Here is a 23,941-nt window from a genome sequence, read left to right on the forward strand (position 1 = left end):
AGATCGGCCGTGTCTCCCCAACTTGAATCGACAGGTAGCCTGCAAGGCTTTAAATCGGGTTCGGGCTGTCTGTTGGGCTACAAAGAACTCTTACAGTGGATTGCAGATAAACCCTGATACACTCCAACACATTCATTGCTATCGGGTGGCCCTAACAGCATGGGCCACTCGATGGATCCCTTCATTGTGGCCCCGGCGGTTACACAGCGTGTGCCAGAACACACGACAGCGGCAGCTTGGCCCCTGGAGCGACGCAACTGCGACCCCAGTATTTCCGCCAGTGTATGTGTGTGTGTCTGTCAGAGAGCGTGTACGTCCGTCAGTGAGTGTGTGTTGGTCAATGTTGTGATGGCCACGGCTGGACAGTGGGGGACCTGGAGTTGCACGGAGGCACGCAACGCCACATCACATAGCAACATGACATCAACGTGCTCCACCTTCACAGGGTTTCAAGGAATAGCGGGAGGATCTGATTTGGCACAGGGTGCGGACAGTGTCATTGGTGGTATACCTGTGGCTAGACTCCAGAGTCGCACACTGGCAGTGGCAAAGTGAGTGGAGTCTGCCTGTTGGCTACTATTGTTTATTTTATTTTTTTAAACATGCGCCGGGGTTTAGTAGAGGGAGGTTCTGCGATTTAGTATATAGAGGGGGACTGGGAATTAGTATAGAGGGGGGTGTGATGGGGTACCTCCGTCAATTGGTGCTTCCTAGTAATCCTTGAGTACCATAAGCACCGCACCGGACACCATAACCACTATAAACCCCACAAGCAAACCGCAGCTTGGTTGGGGTCTCGCTATCCTCCACCCACCCTGGACCCAAGACCAGGATCCAACTTCCAGGGGGTAGACCTCTCCTAGTCCAGAGAGCAGAGCAGGCTGCTCTTACAAGAGCAATCGTTGTGATCCATTGATGGGAGTATAGGGATTATAGCAATCCCCAGAGTGAATATAGCTCTCCAATCCCCCAAACATGAGCCTTGACTTCATAAAGGGTAAAACAAATCTGTTTAATTGCAGCCACAACTGGCCTTATATGCACTCACCCCTGGACCTGAGAGTAGACTACAGTAATAACATATACATGATTACATTGGCGCTCAGGTTCAGGACACTCCCATACAAAATAGGTCAATCCCTCCCCTATGTCTGGGAGATAATTGAGTCAAGCACAAAACACACAATTTTACAAGCCCTAAAGGTACCTTAAAACACACAAAATCCCCTGATAGCCCTGATCTGGGTGACCAACATATCTAAAAATACCCCAGATCAGTTCAGTGGTTTAGGAATTTCCTGGAAGTCATAATTTGACCGACCTCCCGTATTGTCCCATGCCCAAAAAAGTTCCAGAGAATCAGGGCATGCGGTCGGTCTAGTGCGGTAGTTTAAAAACGAAAAAACTTCTGAACAGAGTCAATAGTCTTACCCTGGAGCTTGTTCACTTTGAACATAGGAACGTTTCCACTGAACAGCGCCTCTCTAAGTGTTGTAGAACCAAACGCAGGTGATGCTGGAAGTTCCACGGTGTTCGGGAGTTTCTGTGTCCGTTTTCAGTTCCATGAGATTCATGCCCAAACACCGCTGCCTGCTTTCATGCGAACAAGATGGCCGCCACCTTGTAGTCATCCATAGTAATTGCGACCACCCAAACTAACACTTAGAACACTGCAGTGGAAATTGCTTCAAAGTGGCAATTAGGCTTAACAAGCTCCATGGTGGTCTCCGGTTCGTGCGGCTGTTCGGTTCATAATAACCCTTAGAACCCGTGCTACCTAAAGTGACTCTTTGAATTGCTATATGACCACAAGTATGGATTATCAACTTCATCACTGGCTTCATTTTTTTTCAGAATATTCCCTTGATTTCTTATTGTTGGACTATCTGGTTTGGCTCTTTGGATTACCCTGGTCTATGAAATTGGATTTCCCAATAAGTATGAGTTCCTTGAGTACTCCAAACTTGCAATTTCTGTCTCCTGCATCCCCAAAGATAACTTAACACAGTTGTGTATCATGGTCCTATTGCATGATCCACTACCATCTCATGGATAGATTAAATATATTTGGAACATATAGTGAATATAGGGAGTCCAAAATCATTCACAGTGGTTTTACAGCCCTTCCTACACAATTGATTAGCATTAATATGCTTTCTGCAATGCTCATGGGTATTGATTAGAGCATGACATCACACAGACACTGATCTCCTGGTTTAGTGTCAGAGATAACTGGGACTTGTCCGGACATACATTCAACTCTTCCTCCCATCAAAATACAAGTGATTCATGTTTTCTTCCCTCTATTTGCAAGGCTGCCTGTAAACCTATGTAATTTAAAGGCACATTGGTTTGCTCTCTCTCTGTAAGGCTTCTAACTAACTGTAATAAGCCAATGGTAATGAAGACAGGATGACTGCCTGTAAGTTGCTTGTTAAAGTGCTATGGGCCAACATCAGCGTATGTATGCAAGAAAACCTAGATGCTTCACTAAGGGCTTGGTAAGTTAAATAATAAATGCTCCTCCTTGTGGTGCCAAAGAGCAACACAATAGAGTCACTTAGGGGCATTAGCACTTGTCTAGCTCTTATTTAGTAACTGGTGCAAAACTGTCAATTACAAAGAATCCCAGATAACGCAACCTCAACAAAAGACTAAGGTTTGCCATCAAAGATTGACATATACTTTGTTTTCCTGGCTAATCCATGTCAGGATCACTTTAATGGGTTAAGCTCCATCCTCTCCGCTAATAGGACAGGAATAATTCATTTAAAATTATGTATAAAAAGAATCCTTCTCCCTAAAGCAGCTCTTTAAAATAACTTTATAATTCCCTTGGGCTACAGGAAAGGTATGCCGGCAGCAATACCAACTATACAAGGATGAATAACAACTACAATTCAAAAGGCATATAAAGTGCCAAGAAATGTGGTTCCTGAAGGCTGGTTTTAAAGGATTCTTTACATACAATATTTTAAATTATTGTCCTGTCCTATCAGCTGAGAGGGACCAGGTTAACCCACGAGAGTGATCCTGACATGGATATTTGCCAGGAAAAGAAAAGGAAGGTATTTTTCAAAATGTTGTTTTATCGCATTCAATCAAATATTGTCATAGTGCTCTTAGGAAAAGACAATTTATGTAACTTGCTCACCTGGAGTCTTTAATTTGCTGGTGGATAAAACGAGGGTGAAAAGATGGGACCATCACATCTTTCTCTCCATGTATGATAAGTGTTGGACACTCAATGAAGGGCAGCAAATGACGACAAATATTACCTACAATTATATAATTTGTGATTAATATTTTCTGCAGTTCAATAGTTTTTAAATAACTCATCTCCAAAGCCTTATTGCACAAATATGTGTATTTATATTCAAAGTCAATAATGCAGGTTTTACTAAATGCAACAAATAGGCTAAAAGTTATATTTCGGAAGAACCACAGAAACATTGAAAAACACCTTATCTGGCATTTCTTTCAGGAAGGCCTCTCACCACCTAAAGATCAATATATACAAGACTTAGCTCCTAATTCCCCCCTCAACAGCATCACTATTCACTGCCTTAGTGCTACACTTGAATCCAATCCATCCTTCACCCCCACATCCAATCACTTTCTTTATCGTGGAACAACCTATCTACCCACACAATATTTCCAAAATTCGTCCATTTCTGAGCGCTGACACCACTAAGCAATTCATCCACTTTCATGTTCTTTCTCAACTCGACTACTGCAAAAGCCTATTCTCATCCTAACCTACAAAACCCTTAGTAACTCCACTACCGCCTACCTGATCTCACGAATACACAAATAAACTCCAGCCCACCTCCCAAGATCGACCAATGACTTGCTCCTTGCAGCTTCGATTATCAGCTCTTGCCATGCTAGACCGTAGAACAACCCTCTGGAAGACACTTCCACATGCGGTCAGACTTTCCCCTAGTCAACTAATGCAGTAACAATGCGTAAAATTGAATACTCTCGGAGCGCTAAGTTGTTTTATACAGAATATGTAGGGGCAGAGCGAATATAGCCTGTATTTAATTACAGATTGATAATATACTGTTTACAAAATTAATATATATTCCAGCTGCAACACTTCAGTGTGTTCCCTTCACCACACAGTAAGAATAGTCCAAAAAATATATATTACAAGAAGTGGAGCGACGTTTAGGTGATCAGCCCCTTCCCACATGCAACCAAAATTAGGAAATGGGGGGGCGGAGCTTGACAGCCAAGCTGAGCGGTCGCACTGCAGATGAGCTCCGGGCAATACAGCTCATAATCTGCCTAATTTACTGCAACAAACTCCATATTATCCATGATAAAGCCCCAGAGACAGGAGCTGGATATGGCGAAAATACAACACCGAGCCCACGACCAAAACAGGCGACCGCATCCAAGGGATAGACCTGAGGCCTACTTGCGGCCTACACAGGAGGCAAGAGGGAGGCGGCCGATCCCTCAGCCGACTACAACCTACTCTACAAGGGGTCTCCCTGGATCACCCTCCCTCCCCCCCCTGCCGGTGGGGGATATCCCGGCAAGTAAAGCATGCTACCCAGAACGGAGGCACCAACCTAAGCCCACAAGCTCCACAGGACCCCCGACATATAACATGGCGGACGCCACGTGGACCACAGCACCCGACCCCTACCTACCCCCACTATCGGAGCGGCTAGACCGCATCTTTGAGGACTTCTGGGCCAAGATCCACCAACGCAGGGGCAATTCAGGGGGAGCCCTACAGGCGCCAACCACAAGGAGCTCCACTCAGAAACCCACGCCAATGCGGGCCCCGAGGGTGACCCGGACGGCCGGGAGAGGGAGGCCGAAACCCCAACACCCCAACACTCGAATGCTGGTGAGTCAAAAACCTCCACAGAGACTCACCCCAGGTCTGCCCCCTCGCTGCTCCCATCGCAAGCACACAGTCCCACCTGAGAGGCAGCGGCACTCCAGACGGCCCCGCACTCACAGACGGGACCAACCCTGTAACAACATACCTAAACGTAGACCACCCACCGCCCGAGCAAAGGAGAGCACTCCAGTCACACAGCCGAGAACAGCAGCTGGAGGCCTGGCAAGCGAACAATCTACTGCCGCGACCTCTTTCCTAGAGGGCAACGGGACACCACTGCCAGAACACAAAAGGGGAAGATGGCGGCAGAGAGCCCTACACCCACCTCGCCCACGCGAAGCAGCAGCACAGAGGGAACCAGGGACGCCAGAATCCCCTCACATGCCCAACGCAACGGAGGCGACCCTGCTCCAATGGCATGGCCCAGCAGGGCCCTCAAGACGACCCAGAAGGCACCAGCAAACACCAACCAAACTGCACCTGTCGCCTGACGGGCCACTGAAAGCCCTGCATGGACTGTCCACACATGGCGGCTTGCAGCCCACCCGGGGTATAGGTTGACGGACTGCTTAACTGTGCAGACACGCCAGCTCACTTATTATTGCTAGCAATGCATGTTACCCATATATCTTAATCACCTGTTGATGTTTAAATGTTTTTGCGAGCTCAAGCTTTCTTTTTCTTTCTCTTCCCACTCACCTTGCTCTCACACTAACTCACCTCTGCATCAGGTCTCCTATGCCATACATCGCTATAACTCATAACTTCAATTCCAGCAACGAGACTACTCATGTATGTGATGAGCCTTAAAGCTATAAACCTAACCTGTGTTACTTTAATCTAGACCAGATGTTAGTACATAAAACGCAGACCTCTCACCTATGCACAATCAAGACTAACAGTGCTGTTGTACTTAACGTAGTTTAACTTGTTTAAAACCTTTTATTATAAAGACCCAAAGCGACATGACTAGATATAGTTACAAGCGCTTATAAATACACCTATGTATGACAATGTTTGAAAGTTTAGTACTTCTGGTTTAAAATTAGGCCTCATATTTTGGCACAGTCTTTCCGGCTTTAACATAACATTATTATAAAAATGTGCTGTCAAATTGCATGTCATGTGAAACCACTTATCTCTATTTAGCTTGCCAATGCTGTTGTGGCATCGCAAGAAAAATGTAAACTGTCTATCCATGCACAAGGAAAATAAAGAATTTAAAAAAAAAAAAAAAAAAAATTAGGAAATGAAGGAATAGATATACTTATACCCTCAATGGGTAGCAGTCGCACGTTCAAAATCATATGTTGCATATAAAAAAAAGAATTAAAAATAATGATGGTGCAAATCTGTATATATGGGGTTTAAATTACACCTTTATACATAGTGCTACTTAACACATTTGTATACTTAATAAATTTAATAATTGAACAACAATTTTTCACATGAAACATTAAAAAAATATTTAAAAATAAAATACAAAGCACTCAAAGAAATGAATAGAAAATTGAGGAGTATAAGTATATCTATTCTTTCATTTCCTAATTTTGGTTACATGTGGGAAGGGGCTGATCACCTAAATGTCGCTCCACTTCTTGTAATATATTTAATGCAGTAACAAATTGATTGTTCCCCCAAATTGATTCCTGCCTCCTGTTTCCTATCCATCTAGAATAGGGAATAGAACCATCTACTCATCCTCATCCTGCATTTGTTTGCCAAATTTTGTATTGACTCTTAGATGTATTGTATGTACCTTTGTCTTTTTACTTGTCCCCATGGACATTACTGTGGAATGTGTTGGTGTTTTACAAATAAAGTATGAGAATAGAATATGTAACGTAAGGCAAGGTTAGTGTATTTTTATACATTTGCATATTAACAAAATACAAACATTTTATTAATAGAACTATTCATATATCATGTAAATCGTACAAATATTGAATATATATCTTACCAGTATAGTTCAGTTCTGCATTAGTGTAAAGAGAAGTGGAATATGAGTGGCTGGGCTGTAGGCACTACAAGAGCCCCACGCCAAAGTATATTGATTTACACTTATTTTAATTCTTATGTGTTAACATTTACCATCAGGTTTGCTGGTGATATTACTCATTGCGTCAACCCACGCTTTGAATGTCTTGGCAAAATACTCCTTTCCATACAGATCCTCCATTGGTTTTCTCATCGCCTCACTCCAGTTTGACACATCTTTAACAGCTGTGGAAAAAAAAACAAAAAAAAACAAAAAACCAGAAGGATATCAAAACTACTATTTTACTGGTTTGTGTGCTGCAATTTAAAAAGGTAGATCATGTCTGCAGCCAATTGAAATAATACATTTGCTACAGGTGGTGCCTGTTTTGCCAACGGAATTGCATTAAAAGTGTAAAAATTACTTAGGACTCTTGCGGATTGTACAGTTAACCCTTTCAATGCTGTGTGTTTTTTTAAGAGCTAAATCCATGGTAGACAGCATATATCTAATGCTCTTTTAACTCTTTAAGTCTCTACCTTTAGGCTGGTTCAGAGTTCTGTTTGTGATTGAAGTAAAAAAAATAAGTACAATAGCACCAGAGCCCTAAATAACAGTTTCACTAGCGGATGCAGTGTATGCAGAAGCGAGAATATAAAACTTCACCTTTAAATGCTATAGTAATCCATATAGAACTTCTGCAATGTAGGACTGTGTGACCATATGCTGGACCGAGTAGGTAACACACCTGTACAAGCAGATAGCTTGCTTGGGTCCCTCATCTAACAGTCAAGTGAAGTCATACATACAAGTCATGTTTTACCACTATATCTATAGATAAAATAAATCTACAAATAGATCCAAAATCGCCAAATACATTTTCATTTCTCTTCTTTTATACTGACAATCTTTGTTTGTTTTACCTAGTCACTTCAGGGTATTTCCTATCCTTACCTTTCGATAACATCACCATGCACATTGGCTTCCTGTTTCCTCTCTATTCTATCAACATCTGCGGTGCCTCATTACATCAGCCTCTATACAAGGCCATTCCTGCCCCCAATTCTGCTATAAGTTCCCTCCTATACCAGTTTCCCCTTCAACCTCCATTAATACAAATTCCTTTACCAGTTCCCCTTCCATCCCTGCATATATTAAAGGGACACTATAGTCACCAGAACAACTACAGCTTATTGCATTTGTTCTGGTGAGTAGAATCATTCCCTTCAGGCTTTTTGCTGTAAACACTATCTTTTCAGAGAAAATGCAGGGTTTACATTACAATCTAGTGATAACTTCACTGGCCACTCCTCAGATGGCTGTTAGAGATCCTTCCTGGGTCATGGCTGCCTACAATGCATCCAAACATTCAGTATCTCATAGATTCAATGGATTCAATTCATCTCTATGAGGAGATGCAGATTGGCCAGGGCTGTGTTTGAATCATGCTGTCTCTGCCCCTGATCTGCCTCCTTGTCAGTCTCAGCCAATGCTATGGGGAAGCATTGTGATGATGACACTTCTAATGATGTCGGCAGACTGCTTGTTTTTTTGTTGAGGCAAACAGCATGCAGATTTACAGCTTAAGGCTTGAATACAGTAAGATTTTGCTATATTTAGAGAGGCATGAGCGGCCCAGGGGGGCTAGATGGTGGTTTAACACTATAGGGTTAGAAATACAGGTTTGTGTTCCTGACCCTATAGTGATCCTTTAATGCCAGTCTACTTCACAACATGCTCGGATGACAAGAATAAATAAGAAAAATAAAACTCCACGTTTCTCACTCTTCATTTCAGTCTCCATTCACACATTCTGTGCATCAGTGCTCCTTTCCACCCAGATTATCTCTGTAATGTGCTATTCATAATAATGCTTCTAGTAGTTCAGTCTTCTATAGCAAATCATGTTTATGATCCACAATACTAACTGCCCAGATCATGCTCCACACCTTATCCTTCCATTAAAGGAACACTATAGTCACCTAAATTACTTTAGCTAAATAAAGCAGTTTTAGTGTATAGATCATTCCCCTGCAATTTCACTGCTCAATTCACTGTCATTTATGAGTTAAATCACTTTGTTTCTGTTTATGCAGCCCTAGCCACACCTCCCCTGGCTATGATTGACAGAGCCTGCATGAAAAAAAAACTGGTTTCACTTTCAAACAGATGTAATTTACCTTAAATAATTGTATCTCAATCTCTAAATTGAACTTTAATCACATACAGGAGGCTCTTGCAGGGTCTAGCAAGCTATTAACTTAGCAGGGGATAAGAAAATCTAAATTTAACAGAACTTGCAATAAAGAAAGGATAAACAAAGCGATTTAACGCCTAAATGGCAGAGGATTGAGCAGTGAGGCTCCAGGGCCATGGTCTATACAGCAAAACTGCTTCATTAAGCTAAAGTTGTTTTGGGGACTATATAGTGTCCCTTTAAACATATACTTCCCTTCAACTGTTTGTTGTATACGGATGCCACAATACCCCCTGACAAAGCGGTCATGGCTTATCAAGTGTCCATGCCTGCAACATTTACACCGCACCATATGGTGACAATGAATCCTGGAGACCTGAGTGCCACTGGTTGCCTATGTCCATGCACCATTGCATTGTTGGGATACAATTAAATATACGGCTTGTACAAGAGACAGTATTGAAACCACTTAAAAATGCAAAACCGTCCCTCTCTTTTCGTCAAAATACAACAAAGGCTTCCTGAAGAAAATGCATCTTTTTTATTAAGGTCGTGGAAGAAAGGAAAGTAGAGAAAAATATAAAAACAGGCCAGTCATAAATTACTCACAAACTGGAAAAACATTGACAAACATAACCCCACACTTTTCATTAAAACTGAACTTAGCAGTATTGTATAATTGACACAAGATGGTAGGTGTACCACAACTTTTACCATTATAAAGCTGGAGGTCCTCTTCCGTCACATAGGCGTTGGCTCCCCAGACAACAAGTTTCTGGATTAGTGATGGGTATCTGGCTGCTGCAATTAGTGCTGTTATGCCACCATCACTCCAGCCCAACAAAGAAAACCTCTTGAATTTGAGGGCCTTCAGTAGAAATACAAATAATACCAATGATGAAATATGAAAACACACACAAAAATAAAATTATTAGTACCGACTGACATAAAAATCAAAGGATAACAGATCTTTACATATAACATCAGCTGAGAAAGCATATAAAACTATTAAGAACTGGAATGTCAGAACCTCTGCTAACCGTGGTGCTTGTCTGCTTTCACTGACATCAGCAACATGGTCTCTGGTTTCCTGGTAGTTTGAGCACCGATAAATGCCTTGCTAGTGCTACTGAGGTTTATATTTTTCTAACGTTACTCTCTTTTGCATTCAGACAGGGCATTAATTCTTCATATATTAAACTACTGCCAAATAATTGCCGTTTAGTTTCAGGGGTTGAGGGGATATTATAATACAACATGACTAAGCATATTCTATTCTGCATCACTGGACAAGTCACATACTAATCAGCCATAATATGTATAGTACCCCCACTAGATTATATAATCATTAGATATTACAGTATCTGCTCTATTTCAGTGGGAAGATGCTATTCAAAACCCAGTATAACCATTACACACATGTTGACCTCGACCCAACTACAGTGAGGTTTGCAACCAGAAATATACCCCCCTCCGTAAAGCACTAGGTTTAGTTATAGCTAGCAGAGGCCCCCACCCACAGTATGGCAGGTGGGGCACATGGGAGGTTTTTAAGCTCACTAAAGTTAAAAAAGTCATATTGACCCAGATAAGTAAAAAAATATATATATTATTTACCTGCTGCCTGCTGGGCATTTAAGCATTCATGTCTGGAATTGAACTATCTGGCCTCGGACTTCAGCTGTCCATCCGTATTCATTCAAGCTGAAATCCACACACATTTCTGGCTTTTTTTTGGCCAGAAAAACAAAATCCAGACATTGTTAAATAGTTTGAACAATGTCCAGATTTCGCAGCCTGATTGGCTCTGTGCACAACTTGGTGACTTTGCCCAATTCAGACTTTAAAAATACACTTGTTAATGTAATAAAGAGATAAAGAGACAAATTAATGAAGTGAAAAAAAACTTGTTTAAATATAACAGCGCTAATAATAAGAAACATACATACCAGGTTTCTTATTATTAGCGCTGTTCGCCTCTCTGTTATATTTGTCCACTTTTCACAAGGTTGAGGGAACACCTTGTCGGTGAACTGCAGCTCACTATTAAGAAGAGAGCGCTTATTTCCGTTTTTTTGCAAAAAGAATAAAAAACTTGTTACTGCATTCTAGTCTGTATCAGAGTATGTACACAAACACACACAAAGACTTAGAACATAATCCTGGCTTAAAATAAATAAAATGTTCCTTTCATTAAAATCATAAACACCATAACTTGTTAAGGTTCCATACAATGGGACAAGTAAGCTTTAGAAGAAAGAAAAAAAAAGAGGAGAGAGTAATGGTTTTCAACATTCACAAAAAATGACTGCAAGATAAACCGTTAAGGAAGGGAAACAACTGTAACCTTAGGTAAATAAAAACAATTATATCACAGAAGAAAATATAGCACATTCTGTGGCCCTCAATTAGTTTCTGAATCTTCCAATTTTTCTAGCATTATATACAAACACAGAGATTATATTTGACTTTAGATGGCCGCCAGCCAAATGCAGCAGACAGCAGATCACTGAACTAGAAAAGTCATCAGGACCTTGAGGCTGCAGACATGCACATTGTTTAACAATGTGGAACACCCGCTGATTCTGTCAATTCACAAGAAATATGAAGAGCACATTAAAAAACGTCCACAGTCTGCCACAGTAACCTAAATTAAATGCAGTAAGTTTTCACATTATTTATTGCTTCAAAGGGACCCCCAGTTTGCAAGACTTCAATGGGGCTGCAATGTTTTTATGGAAATCCCTAACCCAGTCTATAAGTCTTTTCAGAAGACACCCGCAAAATAAATGCAATTAAATATGTTCTTCAATAGTGATTAATATAGGCTAGCAGAAAAAGTTAGACACAAAGTATCTCCAGGATAAACTCCTAAATATAGAGCTAACAATCTATCTATACTCAATGAGCACACTTGTAGTCAGTGCCTAAAAGACTTGTGCATGCCAAGACATTTTAGTTCAGACGAATAATGTTTTTTTTTTGGAAGATAGAAAAGGTTTCTGGACACCTGACATTTAGTTGGAATGCCGGTTTGGCCCAAATTCCCCCAGCCGTTTCTAGTGACAATGGAGGGGGAAAACGCTCTCTCTGTGGAGGATTCTCTACACACTTCAGTGTTGAACCACAGGAGCTGAAGAGGACAGCAGGAAGAAGTTTAGGCAAATATAATTCATCTTTCCCTGCACCCCACGGAAAATTGATATTTTTGGGCTATTTTCATTTCTTAAAGTGCATATTTACAATTATTTGGGGCTAAGTCTCATTCCAATTGCTGGCACTGCCCAATTTGTAGCAGTTTTAGCTCCTGTTGTAATATGGAGAATTCTGGTTAGTAAAAAGTGTTTGCGATCATTCAGAATGTTCTTTCAAAAACATCACTTTGAATAGTTTGTGAAACACGGTGTAAAAACGGCCCATAGATGTAGTGTTCCATTTTCATTACTGCTCCCTGTTAATACTACTTGACTAAGATATGTTTAAGTATTTACCTGCATCAAATCTACAGCATCCTTTGCATCCCTCTCAAAAAAGTCTGGTGGGTAGTCACGGGTAGGTGGGATGGAGCACCCATATCCACGAGGATCCCAACCAATGAGAGTGAAAACCTCCTTATTAAAAGAAGTGAGTTGGGGGCCAAAGTCGGTTTTACTGCTTCCTAGGGAATATCAATGAAAAACCAATGAAAAAGCAGAAAGGTGTGTCACAATTCTGTTGAACAGATAAGTTATACATACATACACACACACACACATACACACACACGTTCCTATTTTTTTCTTCTTCTAAATGGGAGCTGAGCATATCTCATAAACATGGGTATATAGGACTACAGTTCAGCACTCGGCAGCAATTCCATTTATCAGATATTATAAATTGAACTGTTGCCAAAGCTCTGCAACACTCCATTCATATTTACATGCCACTCCATTCAGTTCGTACACGGGCAGGCTCACATTTTTGTGAAAGGAGACTGTGGGCAGTGATACTCTGAGTCACTGACTGCACACCTGTGTGGCTATAGTTAAGTCTCTCCCCAGGGAAGGAGAGAAGTACCTTTTGGTTAAGCCTATGGCAAACCAGATGAAACTGCAAAAGGTGTTTTTAGAGAAGTCATTAAATATTAAGTGAACTGTACAATGTTATTCACTAAAAACTGAATGGCCCTGTACCAAATGAGGCAAAACCATATGTTGCTGTAAGGGGCCTTTTTGACTGCAAGACCCGTACATTGTTAATACTATTCAACAAGGTCTGGATTTTGCAATTCAGTCTGGATTTCAGCCAGATCAAACATTGCCAGACGATTGAAATCTGGACCAATGAAAGGGACACTATAGCTTAATGTAGTGGTTCGGATGTCTATAGAAAGTCCCTGCAAGCATTTCAATGTAAATGCTGCGTTTTCAGAGAACAGGCAGCGTTTACATTACTGCCTAGTAACACCTCTAGTGGCAGTCACTCAGATGGCAATTAGTGGTTCAGTGTCTCCACATGCTGCATGGAGGCGCTGAACGCTGCCCATAGCGATGCATTAACTTAATGCATCTCTATGAGGAGATGCTGATTATTGCAGTATGGAGTTTTGTCGCACATGCACAATAGCCTTCCAGTGCTTTCAAATGGGAAAGCAGTGGATCGGCTGAGATCATCAAGACTGATCTCAGCCATGCCAGCCACGATGAGACATGCGCAGCAATTGAGAATAAGTCAGTTTAAAGGGACATTATAGTCACTAGAATAACTACAGGTTATTGAATTTGTTCTGGTGAGTAGAATCATTCCCTTCAGGCTTTTTGCTATAAACATAGCCTTTTCAGAGAAAATGCAGTGTTTACATTACAGCCTAGTGAAACCTCCACTGGCTACTCCGCAGATGGCCTGCTAGAGGTGCTTCCTGGGGCAGTGCTGCAGTGAGCAGCATGGCTATTTAGTGTCTTCTCCCACTGCATGGAGACACTAAACTTTCCTCATAGAGATACACTGTTTCAAGTCATCTCTATGAGAAGATGCAGATTGGTCAGGGCTCTGTTTGACTTGTGCTGGCTCTGCCCCTGATCTGCCTCCTTGACAGTCTCAGCCAATCCTATGGGGAAGCATTGTGATTGGCTCAGACCACCACTTCTTTTTTTTTTTTTTAATTCTTTATTTATTCCAGTGCAAAACATCACAAGCAATACATGCACAGTAATACAGAAATTCCAAACATAAAGCAAGTATATTGATACCGTTACATGAAATACCAACAAGAGGAGTGAACTAGCATGAATTTCCAGGTCACCCTGTCTCGTATCCCCATAAGCATGCCCAACTCCCGTTCACCACAGAAATCAAAAACCCCACAGGAGCTTGGATGTTCCGCCTGGCTTTTTTGTTATTATATAAAACAGTAATCGGTTAACCGATGAATAAGGTCGGCCGCGCCTCCATCGCAAATTTGAGGAAAGAAGCATCTCGATAGAGTTTAGCACCCCAGCGTACTACCTTTCCTGTAGCATTAGCGTCACTCAAAAATAGTTCCGCTACGTGCGGCTCAGCCGTAAGAAGATTAAGAGACAGGAGAAAAGAGAAAGATGAAAGGTAGAGCCCGAGAGGTCGGGGCCTTAGAGAATGGGAGAGAGAGAGAAGGAGGAGGGGGGGGGGGGGGGGAGGGGGGGGTATCCGAGGAGTGAAGCCCCTCACGAAGCCTCGTGAGGGGTATGATGCCCGCTCACCACTATCTCATACAGGATTAATTAGTTCTTCTCCCTGTAGGTCGTATCTAGTCCGCCTAAAAAACCGCCTAACACAGAGGTCCCCTAGTAACATCTAGACGCCCCAATCAGTCCCTACCGTCTTAATCGCTGACAGTGCAATCTATCCAGGGGCCCCAAAGTTTGTCAAATTTCTTCGTTGTCCCCCTCACCCGAGCTGTCAACTTGTCCATCAGAAAGGTGTCTTTTATTTTTTGTATCACCGTCGCTATCGTAGGGGTCTCCCCCTGTAGCCATACCTGCGCCAGAGCTCTCCTAGCCGACAGATTTATCTTTTGGACAAGGGCCTGTTCCATTTTCGTCCAACCATCCATGGATCTAGACAGTAGGAACACCCACGGGTCTAGCCTCACTTCCCTGCCTAAAATTTCCCTCAGTAAAGCAGCTACTCGTTTCCAATAGGCTTGCGCCTCCAGGCACTCCCACCACATGTGGATATACGTGCCCTTGTGACCGCAACCTCTCCAACAGAGGTCCGTCGGGTTTTTGCCCATCCGGTGCAGCGTTACTGGGGTTGTGTACCACCTGAATAACGTCTTATAGGATTGTTCCTGCAGCGAGACGCACACCGACGATTTTGCCGCGGCCTCCCATATCTCTTGCCATTCTATTCCTTCCAATACCTCGTTAAGATCTGCCTCCCACCTATGTATGTATGTGATGTCACCCCATTCTAGCGTACTTGTGCTCAAGTGGGAATACAAGCACGAGATCAGGCCCGTAGGGACCTGTTCCCTCTTACACATTTTTTCAAAGAATGTTAATTGCATCGTTGCAGCCGCCTTGATCCTGAAACCCCGGGCAAAATCTCTGAGCTGCAAGTACCGGAAGTAATCAAAGGGACGCAGAGGAGCTCTGCTCTGTAGTGCATCGAATGTGATGAAGGTGCCGTTTTCAAAGAGGTCGCACAACCGCTGTAATCCTGAGTTTTCTATACCCTTGAAATCTCGAGGGCACATGCCCGGTATAAACTTTTTATTTCGCAAAAATGGGGTCATGGGTGATGGTACAGAAGCCAGTCTGTATTTAAGTACTGCAGCGTCCCAGACCCTAAGGGAAGTGTGAATCGCTGCGCAATCCACTCGATCTGCTGGTCTATGTTCCTTAGGAATCCACATAAGAAATTGTGGTCTATCTGGGCCCATCATGGTGGATTCCAGATCCACCCACCTCCGCTCCCCTGGGGGGGAGTGCCACAGTGCAATCTGAGTCAATTGAGCCGCCACATAATAAAAATATAAGTTCGGGAGACCAAGGCCTCCCCTGTCTTTTGCCCTATACAGGACGTTGCGGGAAACCCTTTGCCTTTTATTCTGCCAGATAAACCTTCCTATGGCCTGTTGAAGCGGTCCCAAGGCGGATTTACTCAAGTGGACTGGCAGAGCCTGGAACAAAAAAAGTATCCTAGGCAGCACATTCATTTTTACTGAATGCAATCTTCCGATCCACGAGATCGGCTTGTCTACCCATGTCTCCATGTCAGCTATCAACTGTCTAATCAGTGGGATATAATTTTGCCTATGGAGTTGAGAGGGGTCCGCTGTCAACCAAATGCCCAGGTATTTAATCTGGTCCTTCTCTATCCGTAGGTGATAGGTCCTCCCTATAGACGCTGCGTCTTCGTCCGTCATACCTAAGGGGATCGCGCTCGATTTATGCAGGTTGACCTTATATCCCGACACCTCCCCGTATGCTTCCAGCATCCTAGTCAGTGCCTCCATGGAGGCCTCCGGTTCTGTTAACGTCAACAAGACGTCATCTGCGAAACCCGAAACAACGTATTGTGTGTCTCCCACCAAGATACCCTTAACATCAGGAGCTTCTCGTATGGCCTGCATGAGGGGCTCCAGCGAGAGCACGAATAGCAGCGGTGAAAGAGGGCAACCCTGCCTCGTACCATTGCTCAGGTGGAACGGTTCGACTCGCGCTCCCGAAATTTGAATCTGTGCCCTAACGTTGGAGTACATAGCTTGAATAGTTGTAATAAACGGGGCCGGCACGCCATAGTGTCGCAACACCTCAAATAAGTAAGGCCATTTCACTCTATCGAATGCCTTTTCGGCATCTAGGGACAACAGTAGTGTCGGGGTGCCCTTCGTGACCTGCCTCCCTATGAGATCTATATTGCGTCTCGTGTTCTCGAAAAGTTGTCTCCCAGGTATAAAGCCCACCTGATCCGGGTGAATCATACCCGTAAGGAGTGGGCCTAATCTGCCCGCAAGCACCTTTGCCAAGATCTTTGAGTCGTGGTTGATCAAGGAAATAGGGCGAAAGTTCTCCGGGACCGAGTCGTCCCTTCCAGGTTTGGGCAATAGAACGATATTCGCCAAGGACATATCTCTATCAGGCGTCCCCCCATCCATCAACTCATTAAACCAGGGTTCCAAGTGAGGGAGGAGTTCTTCCCGGAAGGTTTTATAGTAGCTCCCCGAAAAGCCATCAGGTCCAGGTGCTTTGTTGCTTTTCAAGGCGGATATTGCCGCGTCTATCTCCTCTCCCGTGATACGGCTTCCCAGTACATTCGAAACCGCTGCTTCTAGTTTAGGGAGTCGTAATCCAGATAGGAAATTCTGAATCCCTTCTAGTTCTCGGCCCGTGTCCGTGGCGCCTTCCGAAGAGTGGTTATAAAGTTTAGCGTAAAAATCTGAGAACACCGTGGCTATGTCTGTGGGGTTTGTCTGGTAGATACCCGCTTCATTCTTGATCCTCGTAATGTGTGTGCTCCTTTGCCGTGGTCGAAGGGATCTAGCTAGCAAGGTATCCATCTTGTTCGCCTTCTCATAGAAGGTGCGCTTGGCCCATATCATAGCCCTTGCGGTATCATCCAGGAGCGTTTCTCTAATCGAGATCCTTATGTTCTGCAATGATGTCAAATTGGCAGGCGTAGGGTCCGATTTGTGTCTGTTTTCCGCCGTTCTCAATGCTTCCAGTAATGTGGCCAATCGTTGAAATTTACGTCGCTTCCTCAACGTCGCTTCTCTGATCAGTACACCCCTAATAACCGTCTTATGGGCTGCCCACACCGTAGCCTTCGTAACTCCTGACTCCGCTTCCCTTTCAAAGTAGTCCCTGAGTTCCGAACGAATAATCTCTACAATAGCTGGATCTTGGAGTAGAGACGTATTCAACCGCCACGACCAAGGGGACGCCGCGCTTAGCCTGTCTAGAGTTAGGGAGATATCTGCGTGATCCGACCAGGTTATGGACCCCACCCTGGACTCTGATACCCTGGGAACAGTTAGTGAGTTTACAAGAAACAGGTCTATCCTTGAATACGTGTCGTGAGGTGGCGAGTAGAACGTATAGTCAGTATCGTCTGGATGTTGAGCCCTCCATATATCCAGCAAATCAGTGTGTTGTATAAAAGTGTGTAACAATTTATCTTGCCCTCCCCGTTTATGCGATCTCGGAGCTCCCCTACAGGGCCCCCTGTCCATTGCTGGGGATGGAGCCGCGTTAAAATCCCCCCCTACGATGACCATACCATGTGGCAGCGAGTTGACCACGCGGGTCATCTCTGTCCAGAATTCCCTGGGCTGCTCGTTAGGGGCGTAGAGATTGAGAACATGGATAGTGTGAGAGTGTAAGGACCCTGATACTAAAACATAGCGTCCGCTCGGATCCGTACTGACCTTGCTAACCCTGAGCGGGCATCTATGATGTATAAGAATAGCTACCCCGTTCCTCTTATTGAGTGCTCTGGCCTCAAACGAGGTTCGAAATGTATGATCTTTAAGGGCAAACTTAGCTGATTTCGGCAGGTGCGTCTCCTGCAGGAAGGCTATATCCGGGTTTATGCGCTTCAGTTCCCGAAACATGAGACGTCGCTTTTTAGGGGCATTTAGACCCTTAACATTAAGGGACATTAGTTTCACAGGCATAACTCATCTTGTGGAATATCGCTATTGTGGAGCCTACCGACACTACCATCTGTGGCCAAGATACTGAGGGCGTTCCTCGATTCCCCCCCCAGAGGAGAGATATGATGGGAAAGGGCAGAGTGGAGAGGGAATAGAAAAAGTAAAGAGAAGAAGAAGGAAGAACAACATAACATATTGTACAAAAGTCGCCTGGTCTTACCTAAAGCCAGGCTTATCCGGGGTATATGTCCCGTCATCCCCATAACTAAGAAAAGGTTCTGGGATGCTCGGGACATGGACCAGCCAATAATGGCACTACTTGAGTGCCAACTGAAGTTAAATATAGGAAAAAACACTGCAGACCCTGCATAACCCTTAACGGCAGGGAGGGCAAACAAAACCGAGTAAATGAGCCAGAGTATCTAATATCTTATGCTCCAATATGCATAACCAGAGGAGACATAGTTGAGAAGGTATTAATCGTAATTGAACAAATGTATTTCTTTTTGTTGTTTTATTTTGTATTTTTTTTTTTTTCCCCCTTTTTTTTTTTTTTTTTTTTAACTATTATTCTTGTTTTTTTTTTTTTTTTCTAATATAAGATATATAGTTTTTTTTTTTTTTTTTTTTTTTTTTTTTTTTTTTTGCTAAGTAGAAGTCGTACACACCAATAAAGCAAGCCTAATATAAGGCAATGAATAAACGAATAACCCGGTGCTGAGAGAGTGCTGCAAAAGAAATAAACGAATGAGTACATAGGTATAGTGCAAGAATAAACTCGGGCGGATGGCCGCCGGTGCGGAGGGGCGTCCCCCAAGGTGAGACTACGTTCCCAAGCCAGGGATAGGAGGGGCCAGGAGCAGGGAGGGGAAGGTCACTCTACCCCATACTACCTAGGGGGATCCCGGCGCCATCTCGTGGCTCCGGCCCAGACACCACCCTCCCCCACCCATACGGGGACGAGAGAGCGAGCCCACGCTTCCATGCCCCCTGTAGGGCCTAACCATCTAAGCCAACCATAGCAATTACACCTCAAAAAACTAGGGCCCTATTGCCTACCCGGCTCCCCACGGTTCCGTCCCCCACCCGTGCAAACATAATACAACGCAATACAATTGCGCAAAAAAGTACATAGCGACATACATAACAGTAGCCAGACATCATCCCCCCACCTCCCTCCTTGCGGCCGTGGGTTATATAAAAACAGTAGCCCGGGAGAGAGAAAAAAAAAGAAAAAGGGAGGGGGGGGGGGGGGGGACAACATCGTCCAAAGGCATGATAGTTCCGCAGTCTACTTTGAGATGCTGGCTAGGAGGCAAATGACCCCCAGTCCCGATCCTCTCCGATCCCCGCACCCCAACATGAGAAAACAGAAATATAAAAATAAACGGTGAATCTGACCACCCCGGCGTGCAGCCCATAAAGAAAAAACATAGGGGGCACGCATAATCAATGAAGGGGCGTCATGTCTCAGCAACCCTAACCCACCCAATAAGGGGAATAGGTGCTCCACGAACCCACCCGGGCCCGAGGGCCTTCTCAGGGACCCTCACGGGAGCTCCCCAACCATGCCCCCACTGGGTGAGCCCCAATGGAAATTAGGCTCCAAAAACCCGCCATACCATCCGCATCTTAAGAGCCCCCCCTCCGGAGTGGAGAGACAAAAAACCCGATCTCCTCTCCGCCAACCACCGCCGGATCCGGGTCGGCCTACCACACCGGGACTCACTCACCCGCCGTGTCCCACTCACCGGGGAGGGGACGCAGCTCCTCTACGGCAGGAGGAAGCTCCGACAGCTCGATCTGGTCTCGGATATCCAGGCTCCTCAGAAACGCCGCCGGGTCTCCGTCCGCGTACAAGGTTTTGGTGCGACCATCCCGGAACGCCAACAAACGGAATGGAAAGCCCCAAGCGTATTTCACTCCATGCCTCTGTAGGAGCCCCGTCACAGGGCGCCACAGCCTTCTTTTTTGGAGTGTGGCCGGTGTCAGGTCTTGAAACAGGGTGAGTTCTACCCCGCCATACCTGATTGGGCCCTCTCTACTCCTCTTCAGCAGGGCTTCTTTCGTCTGGTAGAAGAGAAACTTAATAATCACGTCCCTCGGGCGGTTGTCAGTCGCTCTTCTTGCCCTGAGAGCTCTGTGCGCTCTCTCGATATGCCACTGATTATCCGGCATGTCCGGCAGCAAAGGCTTCAGGATCTTGGTGACCACTTCCAGCAGCGGGCCCTCACCTTCCTGTTCGGGTAGACCCCGAAGCCTGATGTTGTTCCGCCTGGACCTGTTCCCCAGGTCGTCCAGGGCAGATTCCGCCGCGGTCAATCTGGAAGACAGCTGGTTAATCTGAGCCGTAGCGGCATTGTGGGCCACGACCGTGGACTCCACACGCTGCTCCAGCACCGCCGTCCTCGCTCCCAAGGCCTGAATTTCGGCCTTGACCTCGTGTGTGTTTCTGGTGATTTCCGCAGCTAAGTAACCGCGAACCTCCGCCAGTTTTGCTAGGATTTGCGCAGTATTAGCTTCCGACACCTCCGAGGCCGCCGCCGCTCCCGGGCTAGAGGGCGATCTCGGAGCCACCGGGCTTTCCCTTCCGCCATCTTGGGCTTGCGATCGCATGGCGCGGGAGGCCGCAAACAGATCAGTCACCGTGGCTCCGTGTTCCGATGGCTTTTTGGACTGTTTCTTCGGTGCCCGCCTGTCCATAATGGCTCCCCCGGTTATTTTCTCGTCCAGGTCAGTGTTTTTAGCGCTATTGTAAGCTTATGGCATCGTGGTCCTAACGGAGCTTCAGGAGGACACGTCCATCTTGCTCCGGCTTCAGACCACGCCCCCCTCAGACCACCACTTCTGAGGAGATCAGCAGGCAGGTCAGAGGCAGGAGCCACCTATAAATAGGATTACTCCGCAGATGGCCTGCTAGAGGTGCTTCCTGGGGCTGTGTTGCACAGTGAGCAGCACGGCCATCCAGTGTATCCTCCCTCTGCATGCAGTCACTGAACTTTCCTCATAGAGATACACTGATTCAATTCATCTCTATGAGAAGATGCAGATTGTTCAGGGCTCTGTTTGACTTGTGCTGGCTCTGTCCCTGATCTGCCTCCTTGACAGTAACAGCCAATCCTATGGGGAAGCATTGTGATTGGTTTAGACCAACACTTCTGAAGAGATCAGCAGACAGCAGATAGGTCAGAGGCAGGAGCCACCTATAAATATAAGCTTAATTTTATTGATAATTTACATTTATCGATTGTTAAATTCTTTATTTTTGATGTGCCATAAGCAGAAAAAAAACGAAAAAAAAAAAAAAAACCAGTTCATCACACACGCAAATTACAGGGAGCAGAGAGGAGTTGCAGGTAGATTACTGCTCCCTCGCACACAAGAAGAGCCGCCCCACTGGACCCCAGGGAAAGTCCACTCAGCTCTCCCAAAGGTAGGGAGGCTGGGTGGATTCAAATTAAAAATGTCAATGTGTGAGAAAAAGTGTGTATTTCAGTGTGAGTTTGTGAGAAAATGTGTGTGTGTATGTCAGTGTATGTGTGAGTTTGTGAGAAAATGTGAGAGGATATTGCGCATATTCTCTATGGGTAACATTCAGCACCTCCATTCAGAGCGTGGAGACGCTGAACAAAGGTGCTGAACACTGTGCAGAACTGACACAGGACTCTAGTGGCGGTCTCTAGGCAGCAATGTAAACACTGCCTTTTCTCTGAAAATCTCGAGTTTACATTGAAAAGGTTACAGGGACAGGCTATAGGCACCAGAACAACTACATTAAGCTGTAGTGGTTCTGGTAATTAGAGTGTCTCTGTAAGAATTTTAATATTTATTGTTGTAAATTAAACTGGCTCCTAACTTTTTCCAAGCATATTTGTCAAGCCCTGGATTAACTGTACCACTGATATACATTCATTGTTATTCAGGAATAACTTCAAATCTACATGGCAAAAGTTTAATCAAGGTTTTCCTTTTTCATCCTAAATTTTACAGGGACATTATAGGCACCAACACCATTTCAGCTCATTGAAATGATGTGGGTGCAGTGTCCCTGTCAGTTTAACCCTGCATTTGTCATTATTGCTGTTATTGATGAACTGCAATAATTACATTGCAGGGTTAACTCAACCTCTAGTGGCTTTTTTCCGGGTCTTTATGTAACTTTTGGTTGCTCCGCACGAGGGCATCCATCGTCAGCTAAAACCACCTTAGGAAAGCATGTATTCAATATTTCCCTATAGGCTTGTCCTTATGTGATTGTGGCGCATGTGCATTATGTCCCCAAACATCATGGGAGGAGGAAGGGAGCCTGACCCAGCGCAGGTTTGTGTTCTTAGCCTATAGTTTCCCTTTAATTGGAAACCTTTCAGAATTTCGAGAACAACATGATCTAGTATTTCTGAATATACACATGCCCATTTCCACAAGTTCACAAATTATTATAAGAAAACCAGTGCAGATGTCTGTTTCCATGGGCAGAACAAGGATAATAATGGAACTTACTGAGAAATAAACAGACTCTTACCTAAAGCCCCAGGAAGCAGCAAAACTGCATGATCGCCCCGTCCTGTGCGCTGGAAATGAAGGTTAACGCCATTAACCTCCAATTTGGCAGACACAATTGCAGTGCTGTAGAAATAGAAGTGAGCCTGTGTCTCTACAATCTGCATAGCACTTGAACATTTGGAATATGGAATATTTTATATTGCTCATGAAGAACAAGGATTGATAAAATGTGAAATAAATAAATAAATCTTTTCATAACATATTGATAGTAAAATAAATAAGGCAAATATAAGATTAACTTTGTTAAAGCCAAAAAAAGCCAACATTTTAAATCAGCTATGCAAGGTCAAGTATCCGTTCAGAGTTAAATATTGATTGTTCAGATACCTATTAAAATAGTACCATTAAAGTGAACCGGTCATGGCAAGTTTACTTTAACTAATAACATCTACTTGAAGATGGCTGTCTGACCGCCCAGCAACAGCCTCCAGTTACAGGTAGGCTTGGTGTGTGTATGTATGTATGGACTCAGCAGTGTGTGTGTGTGTGTGGACTCAGCAGTCTGTGTGTGGACTCAGCAGTCTGTGTCCGTGAGGACGTCCAGCGTCCGATAACCAACCAAAGGGCAGTTTGGATTCCGGAAGCCCTCTAGTGGCTGTCTGGCAGACAGCCACAGAGGGCAGACAGAGCTGCAATGTAAACATTGCAGTTCTCTGGAACTGCAATGTTTTACATTGCAGCACTAAGTGCAATAGGGGCATAGCACCCAGACTACTTCAATTAGCT

General features: G+C 44.4%; 1 protein-coding gene across 1 annotated transcript in view; it reads right to left on the bottom strand.

Annotated features, from left to right (window-relative positions):
* The window catches only part of BPHL (biphenyl hydrolase like), a 48,437-nt gene that overhangs the window by 17,614 nt on the left and 6,882 nt on the right, over positions 1-23,941 (bottom strand). The window contains exons 2-6 of the mRNA XM_063450547.1: positions 23,175-23,278; positions 12,531-12,697; positions 9,754-9,907; positions 6,956-7,087; positions 3,155-3,278 (exon numbers count right to left, since the gene is read on the bottom strand). Coding sequence (XP_063306617.1) covers positions 3,155-3,278; positions 6,956-7,087; positions 9,754-9,907; positions 12,531-12,697; positions 23,175-23,278 — 681 coding nt within the window. The remainder of the gene's footprint in view (positions 1-3,154; positions 3,279-6,955; positions 7,088-9,753; positions 9,908-12,530; positions 12,698-23,174; positions 23,279-23,941) is intronic.

Source organism: Pelobates fuscus, chromosome 4, assembly GCF_036172605.1.
Source record: "Pelobates fuscus isolate aPelFus1 chromosome 4, aPelFus1.pri, whole genome shotgun sequence".
Lineage (NCBI taxonomy): Eukaryota > Metazoa > Chordata > Amphibia > Anura > Pelobatidae > Pelobates > Pelobates fuscus.